We start from the raw sequence: 20,430 nt of genomic DNA, 5'->3' as shown, positions 1-20,430 counted from the left end.
TACCCTCCCTACTTTCGCCCCCAAATTCACTGCACTCCCACGAATATGCTTAAAGCAACATCCGCCTATCATCCTATCCGCCAGTGTCCTGAAATTATTGATATCACCCTGTGTTTCTATACACATGTTAAAAAAAAAAAAAGGTCAAATATATATGTATTTTGCAACCAAATATTACCTTTTGCCACCTACCTAAATATTATCTTTAACATGAAATTTAAATTATTTTTAAAGGGTTTTCATTTTCTGTTCTTTGGTATGGGAACACATTTCAACTATGGTTTTGATTAATCAAAACATGAAAGGAGAAAAAAGATATCTCAATATGATAAGATAGGGTACAACCAATCATGTATATTGAATTGGAGACTGACAAGAAATTCAAAGCAAAATTTGAGGGAATACATAGTTCCTTTTGTTTCTCTTCCCGTGACAGACACAGCGCAACTGTTAGACCTACAACTCCACGGAGGGAGATGCCATAAAGCAATGAAAATCAGCTCCCTGCTCACGCTGAAATATTTTTCCCACTACCATCTTTCCCACCTTAACTAAAGATGGAAAAACAAGAAACATGCAGCTCTCCAAAAACACAGGAGAAACCGTCAGTTTTGTTATTCAATGTTACCTGATCGACGATACGGCATGTATCTATGGTCCTTTGAAGCATTCCTTCTTCTTCTTTTCTCAATGAAGGATTCGAGCTTGCCAGAAGCCTTATAGAACAAGCATATCAAGGAATTTGTTAGTGATCAGAAATAAACAAAAATATGTGTTCGCTACCAAAAATACAAATTACTTGCTGTTTATGGAGGAAAAAAAACTGAATAACACGTTTCAATAACTATTCTCGAAAATCCCCCCACCCAAAAAAAAAGTAAAAAAAATATTTGCTTTCTGAATTTTCAAAAATGCAAATACATTCAACACTAGAAAAAGATTAAAAGGAAAAAAAAAAATCATTTTTTGTAAATGTCAACTATAGAAAATGCTCATTTTCTCTATTTTTGGGGAAGAGATGGTCAAAATACCAATATCATTTTCCCTACCAAACAGGATGTAAGTATCAAATCAGTTATCATATATCATATTTTTTCAGCAAATGTGAAATGCTTATTTTTTCTATTTTTGAGAAAGAAAAAGTCAAAAAACCAATATTATTTTCCCTACTAAAGAGGACCAAAGTAACAAACTAGTTATCATATATCATATATCATATATCATATATCATATTTTTTATATTATGAAAAATAGAAAAATATACCTTGAGACTGTTATATTTTTCAATATTCCTTTGCTTCCGGATTTCAGCTGCAAAAAGAATAAATAAATCAAACCCAGTTAGTCTATGTATGACTTGTCTGTAGTGCTCACATGTTCACTCTTATTTCATTCAGGCACTGTTTAGATAGCCTGGAAAGTTTTTCTTGATATTGCAAGCAAAGCAACAAAAACATGAGAGCCCATGTGGGAATCAAACTGCCGATATAGCTTGAAAGTGCATTCTTATTTTGTCAAGACTCAGGTACCATGTAGATGACATCTCAGAAGAACTCATAGGATATCGGATGGGTATCTCTTGGAAAAGCAAAGGGGGGAGTTTCTCTTGTAAAATCTCTTCCACAAGTCCTAAACTTTTCTACTGAATTATATGAATAAAATGCTCTCTCTTACTAAAATATATACATACAACTGATAGATAAATATATAGATAGAAAGATAGAAGAAGCGTGTTCTGATGCATCTTGAAAGGGAAATCGATTGCTTTTCTGTGAAAGCTAAAAATTATAGTTTCTGGAAGCATAAGTTTTGTTTTTTTCCACCACCACACTATCATCACACTTCTGCTAACATCACCTCCAAGGCCCCAACACTACCATCAGCGCCACTTCCACAATGCTCACATCCATTCTCAACTTTGTTTATACATTTCAACTTATCAAAGATGATTTTAGCTTATCTGCTCCACACTAAATTCTATAAGTATTTTGAGGTCAGCCTTGGCCTTAAAATAAGGAGCTAGTAAGCTACAAATGCTAGACATACTTAGAAACTATTGGTTACAGTCATAGTGTTGAGCTCCACCCAAACTCAACTCTACCAGCCATAGTTGTGAAAGGCGCGCCTAGGCTCCGGGCAGCGCGACGCCCCTTCACAAAGGCGCCGCTTAGGCGCGATGCGGTCCACAGGTGAGCCTCGCTCCCCTACCTCCTTCTCCTTCTTATCCTTCTTCTTCTTCTTCTTCTCTTTCTCTTCTTCTCCGGCATAGGGTTGCAGAGGGCAAAGAGAAGCCCTAATTTCTTTTTTTCCTTTTTGGGACCAAAACAACGTCGTTTGGACCCTTTTTATTTTAAAAATCACAGGCCAAAACGACGTTGTTTTGGCCCTATTTTCCCTTCCAACCCCCTTTTCTAGTTGTTTTCAACCCGACAACTCTCCCAAATTTTGCCCTAGCCTCAGTCGTGCAATGGAGAAGACGAAGAAGAGGAGGAAAAATAGAGGAAAAATAGAGGAAAAATATATGTAAATTAGGGTGCGCCTCACTTCACTAAAGCCCGCGCCTTGCGCCTTGAGCCTTTTAAAACTATGCTGCCAGCTTGCTTTTTTATCTCAAGGGTTAATGGTTTTTGCTTATACAGGATACCATCACTTGGAGAGGCAACAGCAATATCATCCTTCAGGGGGAGGGGATTTTTCATCTCAAGGGTTGATGGCTTTTGCTTATACAGGATACCATCACTTGGAGAGGTGACGGCAATATCATCGTTTAGGGGGAGGGGGAGTGTTTGGGGTGTGTGGGGGATGAAGGAGCAAGAGGAAAGGGAACATTATCATACTTTTTGTAATCAAAACACAGGGATAGAGAGAGAATAAGGGGGGGGAGAGATGCAAACATTACATTTCTTGATATAAAATGGCCGTTTCCCTTGCTTTGTAGCTTCTCTCTCTTTCTTCTTGTGTTCAGCCAGAATTTTGGAGTCAGTGTGTTTTACTGACCCAGACTTCAGTTGTTTGTCCTGACAAGACATATAATGAAGAAATTAATAAAATGCACCAATTCTTCTAGAAACAGACTGATGGGAGTATTAACTTGTTCAGATAAATGACCCATTGGTCCTACAATTTCTTTCCAATATGGCAAGCACTTACAATCCAAGAAATCTGATTCTTTAATTCTTCAATGACTTTTGGGTCATTTGCCTTCTTTAACTCCTTCTTTAGCCCCTATAGAAAACAATTGCAATTGGAAAACCCCCCCAAAAAAAATTGAATCAACCTAAAAGTTGAATAAATTGAAATAGAAGCCCCATTTTCAGTGAATTCAAAATACCTCTCTTTCAGCAGGAAGTTCAGTCTCATATAAAAAGTTATACCTCTTCCTGAACCTACAACATCCAAGAGCACATTTAACTCCCAAAAAAGAAAAGGAAAAAACACGAGAATGATCAAACCACCATAATGAAAATTCACACTAAAATTAACAGTTCAAGACATAACTGGCAGTCTTTGAAACTCATAAGCTCTAACTGCAATTTTGACTTTGAAATACCAGAATAAGAGATTGCCAAATGGTGAAAGACAAAAGTCAGACTCTTTTTTTTTTCTTTTGGAAATTTTAAAATACCATTAAGCTAAAGGTCAGCATTAATTCCATGAATGAAGTCATGAAACAGTGACTTGAATCAGTCACAAGTTCATTGCAAAAAGTTCTCCAAGCATGCTAGTACAGCTCTCAACTTACCCTGTTAGCAGTACCAGCTTACAATAATTCCAACATTATCACCATAGTAATATCCAAATTATATCCTACCTTCAAGGTATTGCATGAAAAATACACCAAACTTCTTTATTCCTGTACATAAAAATAATGAAAAAACAAATTTTTGGTGAGAATGCATATTCCAAAAGCATTTTTTTCTTTCTTCCTTTTTGGTTTGCCAGTCAGAATTAGCATTCATCACCCCACGTGTTCTCATTCACTCTTAACAACTTTGACTTACTAGTTACCTAATGATCTTTCTAAAAATTTTGCATGGTAAGGCACCTCAAAAACAAGTATGTGATAGGTATGGAAAGAAACATAAGCACAAAATAGTGAATTGAAAACCAAAGGAATGACCATATTCAACAATTTAAAAAACACATTGCACACACATATTTCACAAACACACAAACATTTTTTTTATCAGATATAAACACACATAAAAATGTGTACAGAAACTTACCCATCTGCATCAAGTGTGCCACATAAAGATTCAAAACGGGGGTCACGTACTACCTGAATGCCAAAAAAGGAGAAACTACTGTTTCAATTGCTATATGTCAAGTATCCAAACTTTTATCATGCAATATCAGTTAAAACCACTAAATAGAGCAATTCACAATTTAGTATTCTAACAAAAATCAAAATTTATTATGATTTCCAACTCATACAACAGGTCCACCAAGTTCATATCATTGCCTCTTAGTGATGGGAATGGAAGACCCTTATGACAAATCAAACATTTCCCGAGACTGCTGATATTTTCATCAACAAACTCTAAGCTTCAATGCACTAGAGACCCTGCACTTCACATCCATGTGTAGTTTCTTTGTCACTATCAATAAATTTATGCTTACTTACAGGAATGATGCACTTCACTACCCTTATGTCTTTCCAGACTTAACAAAGTAAAGAAAAAGAGACTACCGATTGATATTCATGCAACAATGTAACCAGCAACAAATGGAATCTTCGGCACATACAAACAATTTGTATTTCAAAATAACAGATATAATCAGGCTCACCCTTTTAGGAACTTGAATTGTCTCTCTAAATCTACTAACTGGCTTCTTGCTGCTAACCTCCATTGGTCTTCTCAGTTCATGTCACAAACACGGTAAATCAAATGAATTAACGAAACAACAAACAAACTAGACACGAGTAACACCAAAACAAACAAATTAGGAAGAAATATACCTATTCTTGTTCGGCCGCCCACCCTTCTTCTCAGATTTTGGCATTCGGTACACGGAGTGTGACCCATCGGAGCGAGCTTTCTGTAATTCTTCAAATGTAACATCTGCAAGCTCACGCTCTATCTCCTCCTCCTAACCAAAAACAATCACGCTCAATTTCAGAACTGTCCCGGTTGAGCAATACATGTATCTAATACTTCAAATCGTTTTGATAAGTTACAAACCTCTTCTGAAGAAGAGGAATCCGCTTGTTCGAGATGATCGACAGTGGCTTTTGCATTCTTCATTTCAGTTTATAAAGTAGCCTTAAGAAGGACAATTGCATCAGTTGTTAAGCAGAGGAAATTAGGGGCTTCTCGAAACTTGGACTAATAAATCAACCAAAACACCACAAGTCTAGTTCAATCAAATCACGAATTAAACAAACCAGCAAAAGTTATTCGGATAGCTATAGTTGTTTGGTTGCAAAGAAAGAGATATCTAATAGAAGGAAAAAGAAATCGGGGTTCCTCAACAACAAAACAGAGAGTAAGAGTAAAAATATGAGACTGAAGAGAAAATAGGCTACCTCTGTCGTCTGCCGATGGAAAATCTAAGTCGGCGGCTCCGTCTGATCTCACCGCCCAATCTCCCTTCGCTTCTGTGCTTTCTCGTCGTCGCGAGGTTCCGCCTCCGCGTTAATGGGCTTAATTCAGCAAAGAGCTCTTAGGGGGCTCTTTTTCAAGTCCACGGATTATTGGGCTTGGGCCGCTTTGATCATTTCAGGCTAAACCATCTACAATGATCTTGAGTTTTCAAGTCTAATAACATAAATCTAAGGAAAATACGTAAAACCAAACTCATATATTCGTGCACTCGCATTTTTTTGTGTGTCTCTACTCGAAACGGTGAGACTTGCTTTTCATTCGTGAAAATTTGATCTTTTTTAAAAAAAAAGTTAGACTCGTCACGTATTTTAGTTTATTTAAAATAATAATAATAATAATAATAATAATAATAACTCATTTTTTTCAACAAAAAGGAAAAAAAACATGTTTACAAAAACTAAATATAAATTAATGAGTCAAGTTGAAGGTATGGTATAAAACTATAATACCCTTTTAAGTCATTTTATACTTACATTATAACAATTAAATAATTAATCACATATATCAAAATTAAGTATACAAATCAAAACACAATAAAATTATGATAAAAGAGTATTAAAATAATTTATTACAAATTTTTAAAATTGGTAATAGAAATAATTTTACTTTTACTAAAAAAATAATAAAATTTTACAATTTTATTGTAAAAGTATTTCAATTTGATTTTATTTACAAAATAATTAATTTTTTAACAAACTTTCTTTATGAAAATATTTCAATCCAATTTTATTAAGAAAATAATGTATACAGCTTTAATATGTAAAAATGATTCTCATCTTATTCTTATCAAAAAAAATATTTAAGATTTATAAAAATTAATTTTAATCCCATTATTAATTAAGAAAAAATAATGTATTTAAAAATATTTTTTTGAGAATTTTATTTAAAAAATATGCAATTTTATTTAAAAATCAATTTTATGGACAATTTTTATTAAATAAATAAATTTCCGAACAACTTTAAAACATTTTTTTTTAATTTTATTAAAAACAAATTTTCGAATTTTATAAAAATCATTTTTTGAATTTTTATTAAAAAAAAAAAACCTTTTCTATTAAAAAAATATTTTTTAAACTATCGTTTTTATTTAAAAACATAATTATTAAATTGTAACCTATTAGAATAAGATATAATAGTTTAATGATAGACTCTATAACAACATATACTAATTCAAGTTTTATTTTATTTGATAGGCTATCGTACTCTCAAAACTTAATAAAATTTCCTTCCATATTTTTTTATAAGAAACAATGCAAGTGTTGATCCATTCCATCCCATTTTTTAGCATTTTTTTTTATCGTCTTATTATAATCATTTATTTATTTGTCAGAATTTGTATTTTTTGTAATTTACAAATGTTCTTGATGAGATGGGCGTTTAACTCGATGTCATCAATGAGATAGGCGTCCAACTCGTTGGATTTTTCGAAACTATTTTATTCTTAAAAATACAATCTTAAGTTTTGACATTCGATAGCACGTTTTGATAATTTGTTGATGGGATATAGCTTTTAAGATTTTTTTTTTTTCAAAAGGTTTTCACTTGTATTTTTTAAAAATAATTATACACACGCAAAAACCGAAAAATTCGATAATTTGGTAATGGAAGCAATTCAATTTTATTGTTTATTTTCATAAAATTATAGAAAAGTGTATTATGAATTATAAAAAGAAAGAAATACTAAATATTCTAAAACCAAGGAAAATAAATATTTCATAAATTAAAAAATCAAATATTATTAATATTTAATTGTTCTTTATTTATTTAAAATAAATTTTATTTTATAAATCACGATACTCAAATATTGTTAATATTTTATTATTCTTGATTTATAGAAATATTAATTCAAGTGGATTTTTATTGTTCTGCATCCTGTTATTTGTCTTCTACTTGTATCATTTTTTAATTTCTTGATAAAATTAAAACACCAAAAATAAAAATATTTGTTGAAAATATGAAAAATAAGTTAAAACACTAAAGACAAAAAAAAAATTATAAAATATTTGAAAACGTGGAAAATAGGTTTAAAATATTTTCTAAATAAATATTTATTTTTAAAAAAAATCATAAATTTGTTTTTTTCAAAGTGTTTTTAAAAAATTGTGATATGTTTGATGGCATTTTCAAAAACAATCTTTAAAAACAGTTGTTTGGTGCCCAGACCAATCCTATATTTTCTAAACGAACTTACATGGTGGGCAAACCAAACTTTGAATTTAAAAAATATTATAAAATTGTTTTTAAAAAATTGTGATATGTTTGATGGCATTTTCAAAAACAATCTTTAAAACAGTTGTTTGGTGCCCAGACCAATCCTAGATTTTCTAAACGAACTTACATGGTGGGCAAACCAAACTTTGAAACCATGGCTGTTTACCATCGTTGGAAGCTTATTTTTCAAAATTGTTTGTAAGCACACAGACTATTTGACTACTTGTTCTTAAAATCATTTTTTTAATAAATAAAAGCATAAAAAAACCTTGTTTTGATAAATAAATTTTATTTATTTTTTAAAATATTTTTTTTTTTGGTCCATACAAAAATTGTAAATTCAATCTATGTAATACCAATTAAATTTAACTCAAAATTTATTAAAAATAAAAATAGTTATTAATTACAAATAACTTTTAAAATAAATCATTTTAAATCAAATTATTACACGTTATAAACAATAGTTTTATCAATTAGATTAAGGGTTATTTAATTAAAATGTTCTCTCAAAACCTATTTTTTGAAATTTAATTTCTCATTTTTATTTTTTTTGATATCATTTGAATAAATATATCCTCATTATATTCTTATAAAAATAACAATTTATTTTAAAACCTATATATAAATACTTGAAATAGAAAATGATATTTATGTAAAAAATAATTTACTTTTTAAAAAAAAACATGGGATGATTAGATTTCCGGGTAAAGGATCATTTCATAATTTTTAATCAAATATTTATTAGATTAATAAGCGTATTGGAAAAAGGTATTTTACAATTCTATCCCTATTTTATTTACTAAAAACGATTTATACGTGCATTATATAGGTCATTATCTACCTTTGGAGTTGTTTTTTTTAATCAATCACTTCCATTGTTTTTCACGACCCATGGATTCATTTTCCACTAGAAACATCAATAGAAATAATTGCACCCTGGTAACGCCGTACAAGAAGATTATTATTATCGTGACATTATGCTAAAAATTGACATTGAAGGCCCATTTTCATCTAGGAAAATGTTAAAAACCATTTATTACATAAACCTCGTTATTATCTTTTGTATTCAATCGGAAATATAATGCTTTCATGCCACACTGGAAAAACGCCGCTGACACTTCAACATCGAATTAAATGCGATATTTTTACTATTTGATTTTCATTTAATACACACCACTGCCCCCGGGCGATGTGTCCCCATTGATTTGTCTTGGGTAATTGATTTATAAATATTTAATTGTACAATTTTAAGTGGTGTTTTTTTTTTATTTGAATAAAAAATAAAAATATTTATTTATTTTTGTTGATTTTAATAATTTATTTTTAATTGAATATAAAAAATTAAATATTTTATTTTTTTTGTAAATAATTTTTTAAAGAGTTTTGATTTATTTATTTGGTCAACATCACTTAACCTTAAGACACACTCATACACCCACCTTTTAGAGAGATCTCATCTACATCTTATTCATTTCTTCTCTACAACTTCACTTGAATTTATGTCTGAAAAAAAAAAGAAAAAAACAAAATGCTTATATAATAAAACAGAATATTTGGAAAGAGGAGAGGAAAAAAAATGGATTTGGTTTCCCACCGTTGAGCTGGACCTAACATATTCAGCATTCATGTCCCTTTCGATATTCTCAAGGTCCAGGAAAACGAAAAAACTACTTCCCAAACATCAGGCCCACGCGCGATCACCGAGATTGGCTGTTTGATTCCCAGATACTACCCTTCTGCCAATCACAGTTTCAGGTACGGCACCTCACGTGACCAGTGCAAACACAGGGGTATAATCGTAATTTTAATATATAAGGGTCTTAGTCCAAATATAAAACAAACCCTGTTTTTATCCTCCTCAGGCTCGTTTTCTTCTTCCTCTTCTTCTTCTTCTTCTTCTTCTGCTGCTTCAGAGAGGCTTCGGCGAGTCAGATAACTCAGTGAGTCAGATAACTCAATCTCGGGCTCTGCCATGGACTTCGACATGGAATCCATGGCGTCGGCCATCGGAGTGAGCGTCCCGGTGCTCCGATTTCTCCTCTGCTTCGTTGCCACCATTCCGGCGAGCTTCCTCGTGCGATTCATCCCCGGCGCATTTACTAGGCACGTGTACTCCGCGTTCACCGGAGCTTCCCTCTCCTACCTCTCTTTCGGCTTCTCTTCCAATCTCCACTTCCTCGTTCCCATGCTTCTTGGCTACGCGGCTATGCTTCTCTGTCGCCGTCGATGCGGTGCCATCACCTTTTTCTTGGGATTCGGCTACCTCATTGGCTGGTGCGTGCTTGTTCTTCATCTATTCAGCTCTTGATCTGTTTTTAATTCATAATTTTTTGAGGTTTGTTTAACTCCATTGATCTATGAGATGAATTGTAATGAGGAATTATTGGATTTTTAGAAGTTCTTTGTTTGCTTCGTCAGAATATTTTCATTGAGAAATTAAATTTTCAAGTGTAGGAGGGATCCATTTATTTCTCTTCCCATATAGATCGTTAGCAGCACTTATGTAATGTGGAAGACAGAGTGTTAGGAAACCAACTGAAGAAACCTTCAAAATTTCTTAGGTTTTTTTGGTTTCTGTTATGCAATTTGTGAGAATGTTCTAACCTCTAACATTATACATAGATTCACATCTCATAAATGCAAGGAATTCTTCATTGTTCTTGATGAAATTGAAGAATAATATAGTTTCGCTTAATTTTTTTTCTACATGATTTTTTTGTTAGATACTGTAGGATGCATGCAAATTTTAGCCACCTGGATCTAAAATATTTGGAATTTTTGACAATCATTTTTTTTAATAGATGGTGTTTAGAGTTCTTATCTATTCTACTCTGTGTGTAGCCATGTATACTACATGAGTGGGGATGCATGGAAGGAAGGGGGTATTGATGCTACTGGTGAGCATAATTTCATGCCTTTTACATGCCTTATGTTTCTGGTTTTAGCAGTTGAATAAAACAATAATTTGGCACTGTGTGCGAAAAATTACCTGAATTGAGTGATTACAAGTGCCCCTTTGCTTTAATGGATTTGATAAATAAGGGGGGAATTTAAGCAAATGAGCTTTATAGAAATATTCTAATATATATTGGACTTTGATTTGCAATTCTATCAATGTTTCATTGTGAAAAAAAAAAAAATATTGAGTCATAAAATGGAGAGAGAAGTAAAACAAGAAATCCTTGGTTGGTATCAGGAAAGGTTTCATAATATTATTTTTTAAGGTGGTATTGGTGAGGGACAATATATCCAAGAGACTAGCTTTGCAGTCTTATTTTTATGTTATGTTTGGTTCTCGGAAAATATTAAGGGAAAAAAAAAATGATATGGAAAATGGTTTTCTTTTGTTTGGTTTCACCATGAAAAATACGAAAGAAAATCAAATATAATTAAAATTAGTTAGAAATGTATTCGTTTTTAAATTATTCAATCTTTATATAATGGAAAATAAGTAAAATGAGTTTGAAGAAGTATATGAAAATAATTTAATTGACTTTAAATCCATTTTTTATTTTTCTTCACTTTCTCTTTCCTTCTAGTTTTCCTCTTTATTTTCTTTCCCTTACAATTTCCCCCAAATTTTCTGGGAACCAAACACAATTGTAGGTTTTTTGTTTGAAATCCTTGCATGCAGACATGCAAATATTGGTTTCTGTGGATAAGTCCTTGAAATGATCCACACATAAAAACTTTGATAAATTGTGGATTATGTTACGATGTATAGGAGCTTTGAGGGTTTTAACCTTGGGTCTCTTTATATGCAATAAATTATAATGATGAATTACTAATGTTGGATCAATTTTGTGCTGATGTATAGGAGCTCTTATGGTTTTAACATTGAAAGTCATTTCATGTGCAATGAATTATAATGATGGATTATTAAAAGAAGACGGTTTGCGTGAGGCACAGAAGAAAAACCGATTGCTTAAGTTACCATCATTGATCGAGTACTTTGGTTATTGTCTCTGCTGTGGAAGTCACTTTGCTGGACCAGTTTATGAAATAAAGGATTATCTTGAATGGACAGAAAGAAAAGGGGTAGGTTTAATGCTCTCTCACACTGTTTCTGTGTTATATATGTTATTGAACCTTTTTTTTTATCCCAAAAATATATAATCTTTGGCAGATTTGGGCCAAATCAGAGAAAGGACCACCACCATCACCTTATGGGGCAACGATTCGAGCTCTTATCCAAGCTGCCTTTTGCATGGGCTTGTATGTGTATCTAGTACCCCATTTTCCCTTGACCATATTTACTGATCCTGTATATCAAGAATGGGGCTTCTGGAAACGGTTGGGATACCAATATATGTGTGGCTTTACAGCACGCTGGAAATACTATTTCATCTGGTCAATCTCTGAGGCGGCTGTCATTATTTCTGGCCTGGGATTCAGTGGGTGGACAGAATCTTCCCCACCAAAACCAAAATGGGACCGTGCAAAGAATGTCGACATTTTAGGTGTTGAGTTGGCAAAGAGTGCAGTAACACTGCCACTTGTTTGGAACATACAAGTCAGCACCTGGCTACGTTATTGTGAGTTTCTTTCCCCTCTAAATGTTTCTTGCCTTTTGTTTGCTTGATTATGAAGCATAGGCTATGTGCCTTTGAGAACTTGCTTGCAATGTGCAAGTTAAAGATCCTGAAAGAGAAGATGCTTGAAGAGAGTTTGAAAAACACAAAGGCACTTAGAAGTGCTTGAATATTTTCAAGACTTGCCCTCTCAGCCAAATGAGGGTATTGTCCATCTATGAGCACCTTTCCAGAACCTTCTTCAAATTACTAAGCTTTATATATACATTTTCACTACACAAAGAAAAATCTAGATTGTCTCACATAGTTTCAGAGACTTCAACCCAACTCTGGAGAACTTAGGCTACTTCGGAAGCTTCTAGAATGTTCTGACCATCTGAAGGAGGCTTTTACTTGTGATCGGTACATGTTTATTGCCCATTTTCTTGAAATGATGCATATGTTTTCATGAAATTCTGGAGTTCTATGAATAGAAGTTTAAACCATAACTTGTAAAAAAAGACAACAGTTCAAAATAAACTTAATGGTGGGATGTTTTGGAGCATCTTGGAAAAGTGGAATTTACCATGCTGCACAACTTAGAGGTGATCTATCATCACAGATACTGTTGTAAATTTGCCAATTCTTACACAAATTGACAAGTACCATTGACATGCTTAATGCATTTATGCTATGAAAAAAAATTATAGAAACTAATTCTCGTGTTTACTGGTCTTCAATTTTTTTTTCTTATTGAAGTTTTCAATATTTTTAGTGGTTGTGCTGAGTGATGGACATTGGTTTTTCTTGTATTTGCTTATTAATATTTCTTGTACATATCATTGTACAGGATATTGAAGCAAGAGATTACTTTTAAGTTGATAATCATATTCATTATCTAATGTTCTGTATTGCAGATGTTTATGAGAGGCTCATTCAAAATGGGAAGAAACCTGGTTTCTTCCAGTTGCTGGCTACACAGACTGTCAGTGCTGTTTGGCATGTGAGTATGATTTTCGCCTAATGATGAGCAGAAATTCTAATTGTTTGTCTCAATGAGTCAGTACTCCGAGCTCTGACCGGATATTGGTTGCTTCGATACATTACCAATTGCTATGTTTGCATTTAATGGTGGTATAAAACCTTTTCCTAGAAGTTGTTGTGCTCACATGCCTGTGATCTTAACTGTTCTCCTCCCATATGATCATTCTCATCTTGTTTACTCTTATGCAGGGATGATATCTTGGCTGCCCATATTATGCTGCATTATAACTGCTAATAATTCTATCTTACACAGATTTCTATTATTTCTAGTGGGTTCCATATGAGGTTTACATATGGGCATGTGAAAATTCTCCCTGTTTTAAAAATCTACATCTCCACCATCTAATTTCTTCCTTTTTATCTTTTTAAACCAAATCACAGGGATTATATCCTGGATACATCATATTCTTTGTTCAGTCTGCACTGATGATAGCAGGTTCAAGAGGTACTATCATCTCACTGACTATGATTTATTCAGATGGTTAAAGCATTTCTCTGATTCCCTTTCATTTGTTTATGAGCAGTCCTTTACAGATGGCAGCAAGCAACAAGCAATGCTTTGTTTAAGAAGATGGTTGTGTTTATAAACTTTGCTTATACATTGTTGGTTCTGAACTACTCATGTGTTGGTTTCATGGTCGGTCCATCTCTCTCTTTTCTTTTCTTAATATCCATTTCTGCAAACTAAAATTTTTTGATTTTAAGTTCCTAATGCTTCTATGCTTGTGTAACACAGGTATTAAGCCTGCACGAAACACTGGCCTCTTATGGAAGTGTGTACTACATTGGAACCATTCTTCCCATAGTATTGGTCCTCCTTGGCTACATAATTAAACCGGCAAAGCCAGTCAGATCTAAGGCTCGGAAAGAACAGTGAGGTAGAAACCAGATCATCTGTTTCTCTAGAGGACCTGGAGTGCAACCGATGAAATGTTGGAGCACTACTTTCTGCAGTTATATTTATACATTGTAATATCTGTGGAATTGCTGAGCCTATTTACATTTTCACTCAATCTTGATCTTTTGTCATTGCTTAATTTCTCTTTAGTGGACCTCCTTTGTTGGCCATGCGGTAGAAAAGCATCAGTTGCTAGAGACCTCTTATCCAAAATATTTATAAATATGATTGAAAACAAAAGGAAACAGGAACAGAGCCCTTGGTTGGATGGCACTGTTAGGCTCCTGACCATTGAAGGATAAGGTAGCCCTGTTACCCTGTGGAGTTCAGATTTTGATCCCTTCAGCAGTTGAATGTGTGGCTTTAACTCTAGCCCCAAATATCATATCCACTTGGAATGTTTTCTTTTTCGCTACTCTCTGCAACTCTTATCCCAACCACCTTATTATCTAGCCATTCACAGTTTTTGTTGCATACGGGTTTGTCTTGTTTGTGCTCATGTCTGCATATAGTTCAATATTTACCTGCATATCGTTCCAACAGGATGGATGAAGTTTCTTCTGTCTGGTTGGCATTAGATGACGAGATCCAATTCAACACGATTTAGATCCTGCATGTTTTTGGTGGTTTCGGTTGGGTATATTGGTGGTGTTTATGTCAAATTCGCATTAACCATAACTCGTTTAATAAATATGTTGTTTTTAGGTTTGTATTTATAACATAAATTTGACTTGAATCAGCTCATTTAATAACGGTGTTAATTAACTTAGTTATAATCGTAATATATTTTAACTGCTATTTGACTTATTTAAAATTTGATTTAGAAATAAATAAATTAATCGAATCATATTTTTAGGTTGTGAGAAGTTAATCATATTGATTCAAATAAGATTTGATATTTTTGGTTGATTTTGGATCAAGAAATTAATCATATTAGTTTAAATAAGATCTAATTTTACACGATTATCAAATGGATTGTACATCTTGTTATCTACTTAATAATGAGGTTGTGTTTGGATTTATTTTTTTAACTCTATTATTATTCATGTCATTTTTGGGTTAATCAATTCAGTGGAGTAAGGTGCAAAAGGTGCGGCCCATATGGCCTACCAACTAGAATTGTCACCCCTACACAAGCGGAACACATGTCCATATGGTGCAGCCCAGTGCTACCTTGGGCTTACTTTGGAAATCCACCCAAGTCCAAGCCTAAAAACATAATGAAAAAAATATTATAGTATTATATGAGTGCGTTGACAATCATTTTAAGAAATGTTTTTAATATTTTTAATGCTTAAAAATAATTTTTTTAAGTGTTATAAAAGTTAAAAATAATTTCTAAAATCACTATATCAAACGGATTCTAATATAAATTATAATGTCCATACTGATTACGTAATTAATCAGGCTCGACATTAATCATTTTAGGGCTGGAGATGGACCGGGTCAGGCTTGAATTTTATGGAGTGGGCCTTTAACGGTTTGTAAACTTGGGCCTAGTACCCCTCGCCTGCAGTTCCAAAAATGTGATGCTTACAGGCTACAGCCTATTGATGGCAACAGGGCATCCGAAACGCGGCGTTTTAAGTTTTAACAACATGCATCATAATCAGACAGCGCATGACGTAGGCATCCAAATATAGACACCAGAATGTGGATCCTACGCGCTTTCTGCGCTTTCCATACACGAGAGGGCTGAATTTCATGAGTGGACTCAGTCCCATCTTTGAAATATTTTATTTTTGGTGAGAATTTTCAAAAAAAAAAAAAAAAAAAAACAGTCTCTTTGCACCTAAGGAAAAGAGGAAAGTAGGTGGCACCAGGTCTCATATTCCAAACAGCGGGCCGCTAAATTTTCCTATTTATTATTCATAGCGGATTAAATTTGAAATCTAGACAAATTGTATGTCTGGTGGGTAGTGAGAATGGAATCAGCCACCCTGATTTCAATCCACATATTCATCATTTATCAGTTGTTATGATTCAAACTAGCGTAAGTTTTTGCAGTGGTCCAATAATCAAAAGAACATCAATTGTGGATGGGGAAGAAGAAAGCAGAATCTCAGTGCAGTGTCTTATTCTTATTTGGCCATTTTGAATTAAAATAAATATATAAATTATTATATTCCCACTTTCAAAATTAAAGTCTAGTATGAGTCATGACCTCCTTTTTAAATGAATAAGCCTTCAACTTCAAGCCAATAAAATTTATTTTATTTTAGTTAGATGGGTCTCTTTTAGGATGGATGCATGTACAATCTTTAAAATGTGCCAATTGGTTAGCCGACATGAAATTAAATTGGCCATAATTTTGGCCAAGTATATATATTAAAAATAAATAAAAATTCTAAAACAACTTGTCTTTTTTTTTCATTTGTTGGACCGAATAAATTTTAAAAATTAAAAATTAAATTTCAATCATTGAATTCATATTGGTTACATTGCAATTTCAAATATATCCAACTTGTTTTTCAACTACTTCAATCATTGTGCCTGTTGTGGTATTTGATAAAAATTTGAAATTTGCTTTTTTAAAGAAAATGTGGTTTTAGATTATGCTAATTTTTTTATTTAAAATTTATTTTTTAGTTTTTAATTTCAGTTGGTAAGCTTGTTAGATAACACTAACATAGTTTTTATATTTTGAAAATTTGTATTTACTATATTTACCCTTATCTATATTAAGTAATAATCTAATAAGGGAAAAGTAAGGAAAGAAATTCTTTATAATTATGATAAAAAATATAAAAATTTAATTTTAACTTTATCAACTCTTAAAATTAATTTATTAAATTATATTAACCTACCAAGTATGATTTTTCAAACCCCACCTAACTTAATTTCTTTTAGCAAAGGCGGTGATACGCTTCACATGTTTTGGTAATACCCCATTACATATTTAAGTTGTTTGCAAATGATTCTCCATTGATGGAAATAATACTTTAAGGCGGTTTGCATGGCTCATTTATCGCGAGTAGACAGCTCGCCATTCTACCTGCATAGCTAATTTTTTAGCATAAGCGGTGACATGATTCACATGTTTTGGGAATAGCCCATTACAAATTTAAGTTGCTTGTAAATGATTATAGCCACCGTTCAATCGGAATAATACTTTAAGACGACATGTATGACTCATTTCGTGTGAGTAGGTGACTCGCCACTCTACTCGGCTAATTGTTTGGCATGGGCAATGACATGCTTTACATGTTTTGACAATACCCCATTACATATTTAAGTTGTTTGCAACCCACCATTTGCTCAAAATAATACTTTAAGACGACTTATATGACTCATTTATTGTGACGACTTGACTAGGACACATGCCTTTAGGAGATGGGATAAATTTTATGTTATTACTTTTGAAAATAAAAAATAGTAACAACTACTTAGAAACAACCACTTAGAAACTATTATTGATTTTTGGTTTTTTAGATTATTAAATTTTGTTTTTTATTTATAAAACAATTTCTAAATCACTTGGAATGCACAATCAACGTATTTTGTATATTAAAAATGTAATAATTTTTAAAAATTAAAGGATTAAAAAATATTTACTATCTAATTTAAAATTTTAAAAATAGAATAAATCTATTATACCTTTTTTTTTATTAGATTTTATACCTTTTAATATAAAAGTAGTAATTTTTAGAAAAGGGTGTATTCAAACAAAGCAGCATCCAAGTTCCCTATTCAGAGTTCGTATATTTTTCTGGTCAAACAAACACCAGTAAAGTTCATTGCAGACGCCACCCACCAGACGCCACCCACCTGCTCGATGTTGGGAGCCTCCTGCGAACAAGTCTGTCTCCCACATAGGACTCCATCGCCCCCACTGTTCTAAGTTATTCCAGCTAGCTAGCTAGCTAGCTATCTCTGCCTACCTTCCGCCCTTCCACAAATCCAGCAACGCCAGCTGGGTCTCACGACTATCATCCGTGATCCTTCCATCCATCATGTTAACCAAATCTGATTGGCCCTCCTCATCTCCTTTTCAACCCAGACGTACGTTTCAAGCATGGCGGTGCATGGTGGATTCCACGTCCCCGTATCTTTCGCTTCATTGTTTATATATTTATATGTGGTATCTGGACATTCAAAACATTTGTGGAAAAAGACGGACAGACAGAGGTGATAAAATTTGAATTCTTATATGAATAATTTAACTTGCAGTAGGGTTTACCTCCGTCCAAGTTGATTTTCGGAGAGGGCGACGGGACGTAGGAACATGCATGGATGAGCTCATCATGATCCTAATTAATATTTACCCTCATCATAATTAAGAAAATTAATTGGATTTAAAATAGGTTAATCTCTTAATTTTATTAGTCAGGTCTATGCCATGCTTGTCGTTTAATTAAAAAATAAATTATGTGAAAGTTGTAGCGCATGCACAAGGGCGATTTAATTTTATTTTGTCCAACTTGCACTCAATTAATATTATATATGTATTCTTCCTCAAATGTCAAGCATATAAATTGTTTTTGTTGATGTTAATGTTTCAAAGATAATAAAACTATGTCATGTCTTCTTGATTAATTATTTTGTAATATTAGTATATTTGGATATAAATATACATAATATTTTTGTACAGTATTTGTTGACTCAAATTCTATCTGGTTCGATTCGAAAAACTCGTGATGTGGCATATGTGATGTAGGTATAATTTTGAGATTTTTTTACGAGATGATTATACTTTCTCTAATCGCTCACAACTCCTTTATCTTGTATTAATCTTTTGATATGGTAGATTTTTTTTTTTACTTGTTATTTTTCTTATCCAAGATTTTTCACATAAATCTACATATTTTTATTTTTTATTTTATTTTATTTTATTACATATTCTCGTCATTGTGCATCATAATAAGATTTGCGTGATATGTTACGTATTGCAATCGAGAACAATAAAACAAAGAGCATGCCCCACACTAATTCCACCGCCTAAATACCAACCAAAACAATCAAAGTCAATTAAGCTCGGCCCTAATTTTCGGCATGAAAGCCAAAGGTGACCAAAAGTCATGCACTCGATATGCACTTCCCCTATATATAAATATATATTTCAATTCTATGATAAATTACTCCAAACTTGGCCATCCTCCTGAGTCCATTAAAATTAAAGTTGAAGGTGTCATAGCTAGCTAGACATTTGTCATCCTATTATAAAAATATTCCGCGGCGGCGATAAGCCTGCTCGGCATGTCCCAAACAAAACTATATAGTATATATATAGAAACCTTAATGTATGTCTTAAAATAAATAAATAAATAAAAATTGAAGTCATTTCCATAAAAAAATGTCACCCCTGTAGGCCGCAGCAAGAGTAGATGGATAACTTCGTTGCTCTTTTTATGGTATTTGTTGTGGCCTTGCAGGACACTTGCTAAAAACTATAGTCTAAAATCCCAACAAGCATTTTCTTTATACGTACGTTGGTATTCTCTGTCACATTTTTTGATTCTCTTTCGGCTTGGATTAAGCACTTTATTGTATAATGGAAGTTGGAGGCGTGACCACATGGGTTTACTCGCTGCTCTCGCCGGACCCACCAGTCGCCGCCCCTTTAGATATCCATTGGCAGCCGTTCGTGTGCTTTTGCTTCTTATCTTTCTGGGCCGCTTATTTTTAACTTTTCCTTTTGCGGCTTTTGTGCCTGATGATAAGGATTCACTGTTGTTGTTGCACGTAAAAACGTTTGCTTACTTCTTGTACGTTTCAAACGTTTTGTTTGGGCGGTTTTAGTCTCCAAAGCAGAGGAAATTCTTCTTATTCATCGTTGACTTTTATAATCAGTCACTATAGTCTACGTTATATTTGCTATATAATAAAACTTGTATATTCCGGATTTTTTGGATGTCAATGATACGGATTTTTTTACTATCTAATTTACTTTTTTTAATAATATAAATAATTTAAAATTTATATTTGTTTTAATATAATTAAAATAAAAATAAATAAATAAATAACACAAGATGAATATGAAAAAGAGAATCAAATAATAGGAGCAAGGGTTAGGATGGGGTGAGACCGCCATCCCATGGATCCTACCTACACAGGAGTTGTTTTATGATTGGGTGATGTGTTAAGTTGCACCTCAATTTTGGAATAAGATAATTTAAGCCATATTTATCATATATAATTCAAGGTTATTATTAAATAAATA

At 32.8% G+C, this 20,430-nt stretch overlaps 2 protein-coding genes across 2 annotated transcripts; one reads left to right on the top strand and one right to left on the bottom strand.

The window, feature by feature from the left end:
- Positions 1–299: 299 nt before the first annotated feature.
- LOC117926822 (ribosomal RNA processing protein 36 homolog) lies at positions 300–5,641 on the bottom strand. The gene is made up of 10 exons (XM_034846117.1): positions 5,528–5,641; positions 5,184–5,265; positions 4,961–5,091; positions 4,789–4,855; positions 4,227–4,279; positions 3,332–3,386; positions 3,151–3,225; positions 2,900–3,017; positions 1,265–1,311; positions 300–716 (listed from the first exon to the last, which is right to left on the bottom strand). Exons 2-10 carry the CDS (start codon positions 5,244–5,246, stop codon positions 615–617), a joined length of 711 nt encoding a protein of 236 aa, XP_034702008.1. The 5' UTR covers positions 5,247–5,265; positions 5,528–5,641; the 3' UTR covers positions 300–614.
- Positions 5,642–9,679: 4,038 nt separating this feature from the next.
- LOC117904296 (lysophospholipid acyltransferase 1-like) lies at positions 9,680–14,680 on the top strand. Its single transcript, XM_034816828.1, has 8 exons — positions 9,680–10,091; positions 10,659–10,714; positions 11,635–11,855; positions 11,944–12,352; positions 13,246–13,331; positions 13,754–13,817; positions 13,897–14,009; positions 14,109–14,680. Exons 1-8 carry the CDS (start codon positions 9,790–9,792, stop codon positions 14,247–14,249), a joined length of 1,392 nt encoding a protein of 463 aa, XP_034672719.1. The 5' UTR covers positions 9,680–9,789; the 3' UTR covers positions 14,250–14,680.
- The last annotated feature ends 5,750 nt before the right edge of the window (positions 14,681–20,430 follow it).

The sequence above is a fragment of the Vitis riparia genome, chromosome 2 (assembly GCF_004353265.1).
Source record: "Vitis riparia cultivar Riparia Gloire de Montpellier isolate 1030 chromosome 2, EGFV_Vit.rip_1.0, whole genome shotgun sequence".
Classification (NCBI taxonomy): Eukaryota; Viridiplantae; Streptophyta; class Magnoliopsida; order Vitales; family Vitaceae; genus Vitis; species Vitis riparia.
Note: the sequence above shows the minus strand (reverse complement) of the source record. Positions and strands in the feature narration are given on the sequence as shown.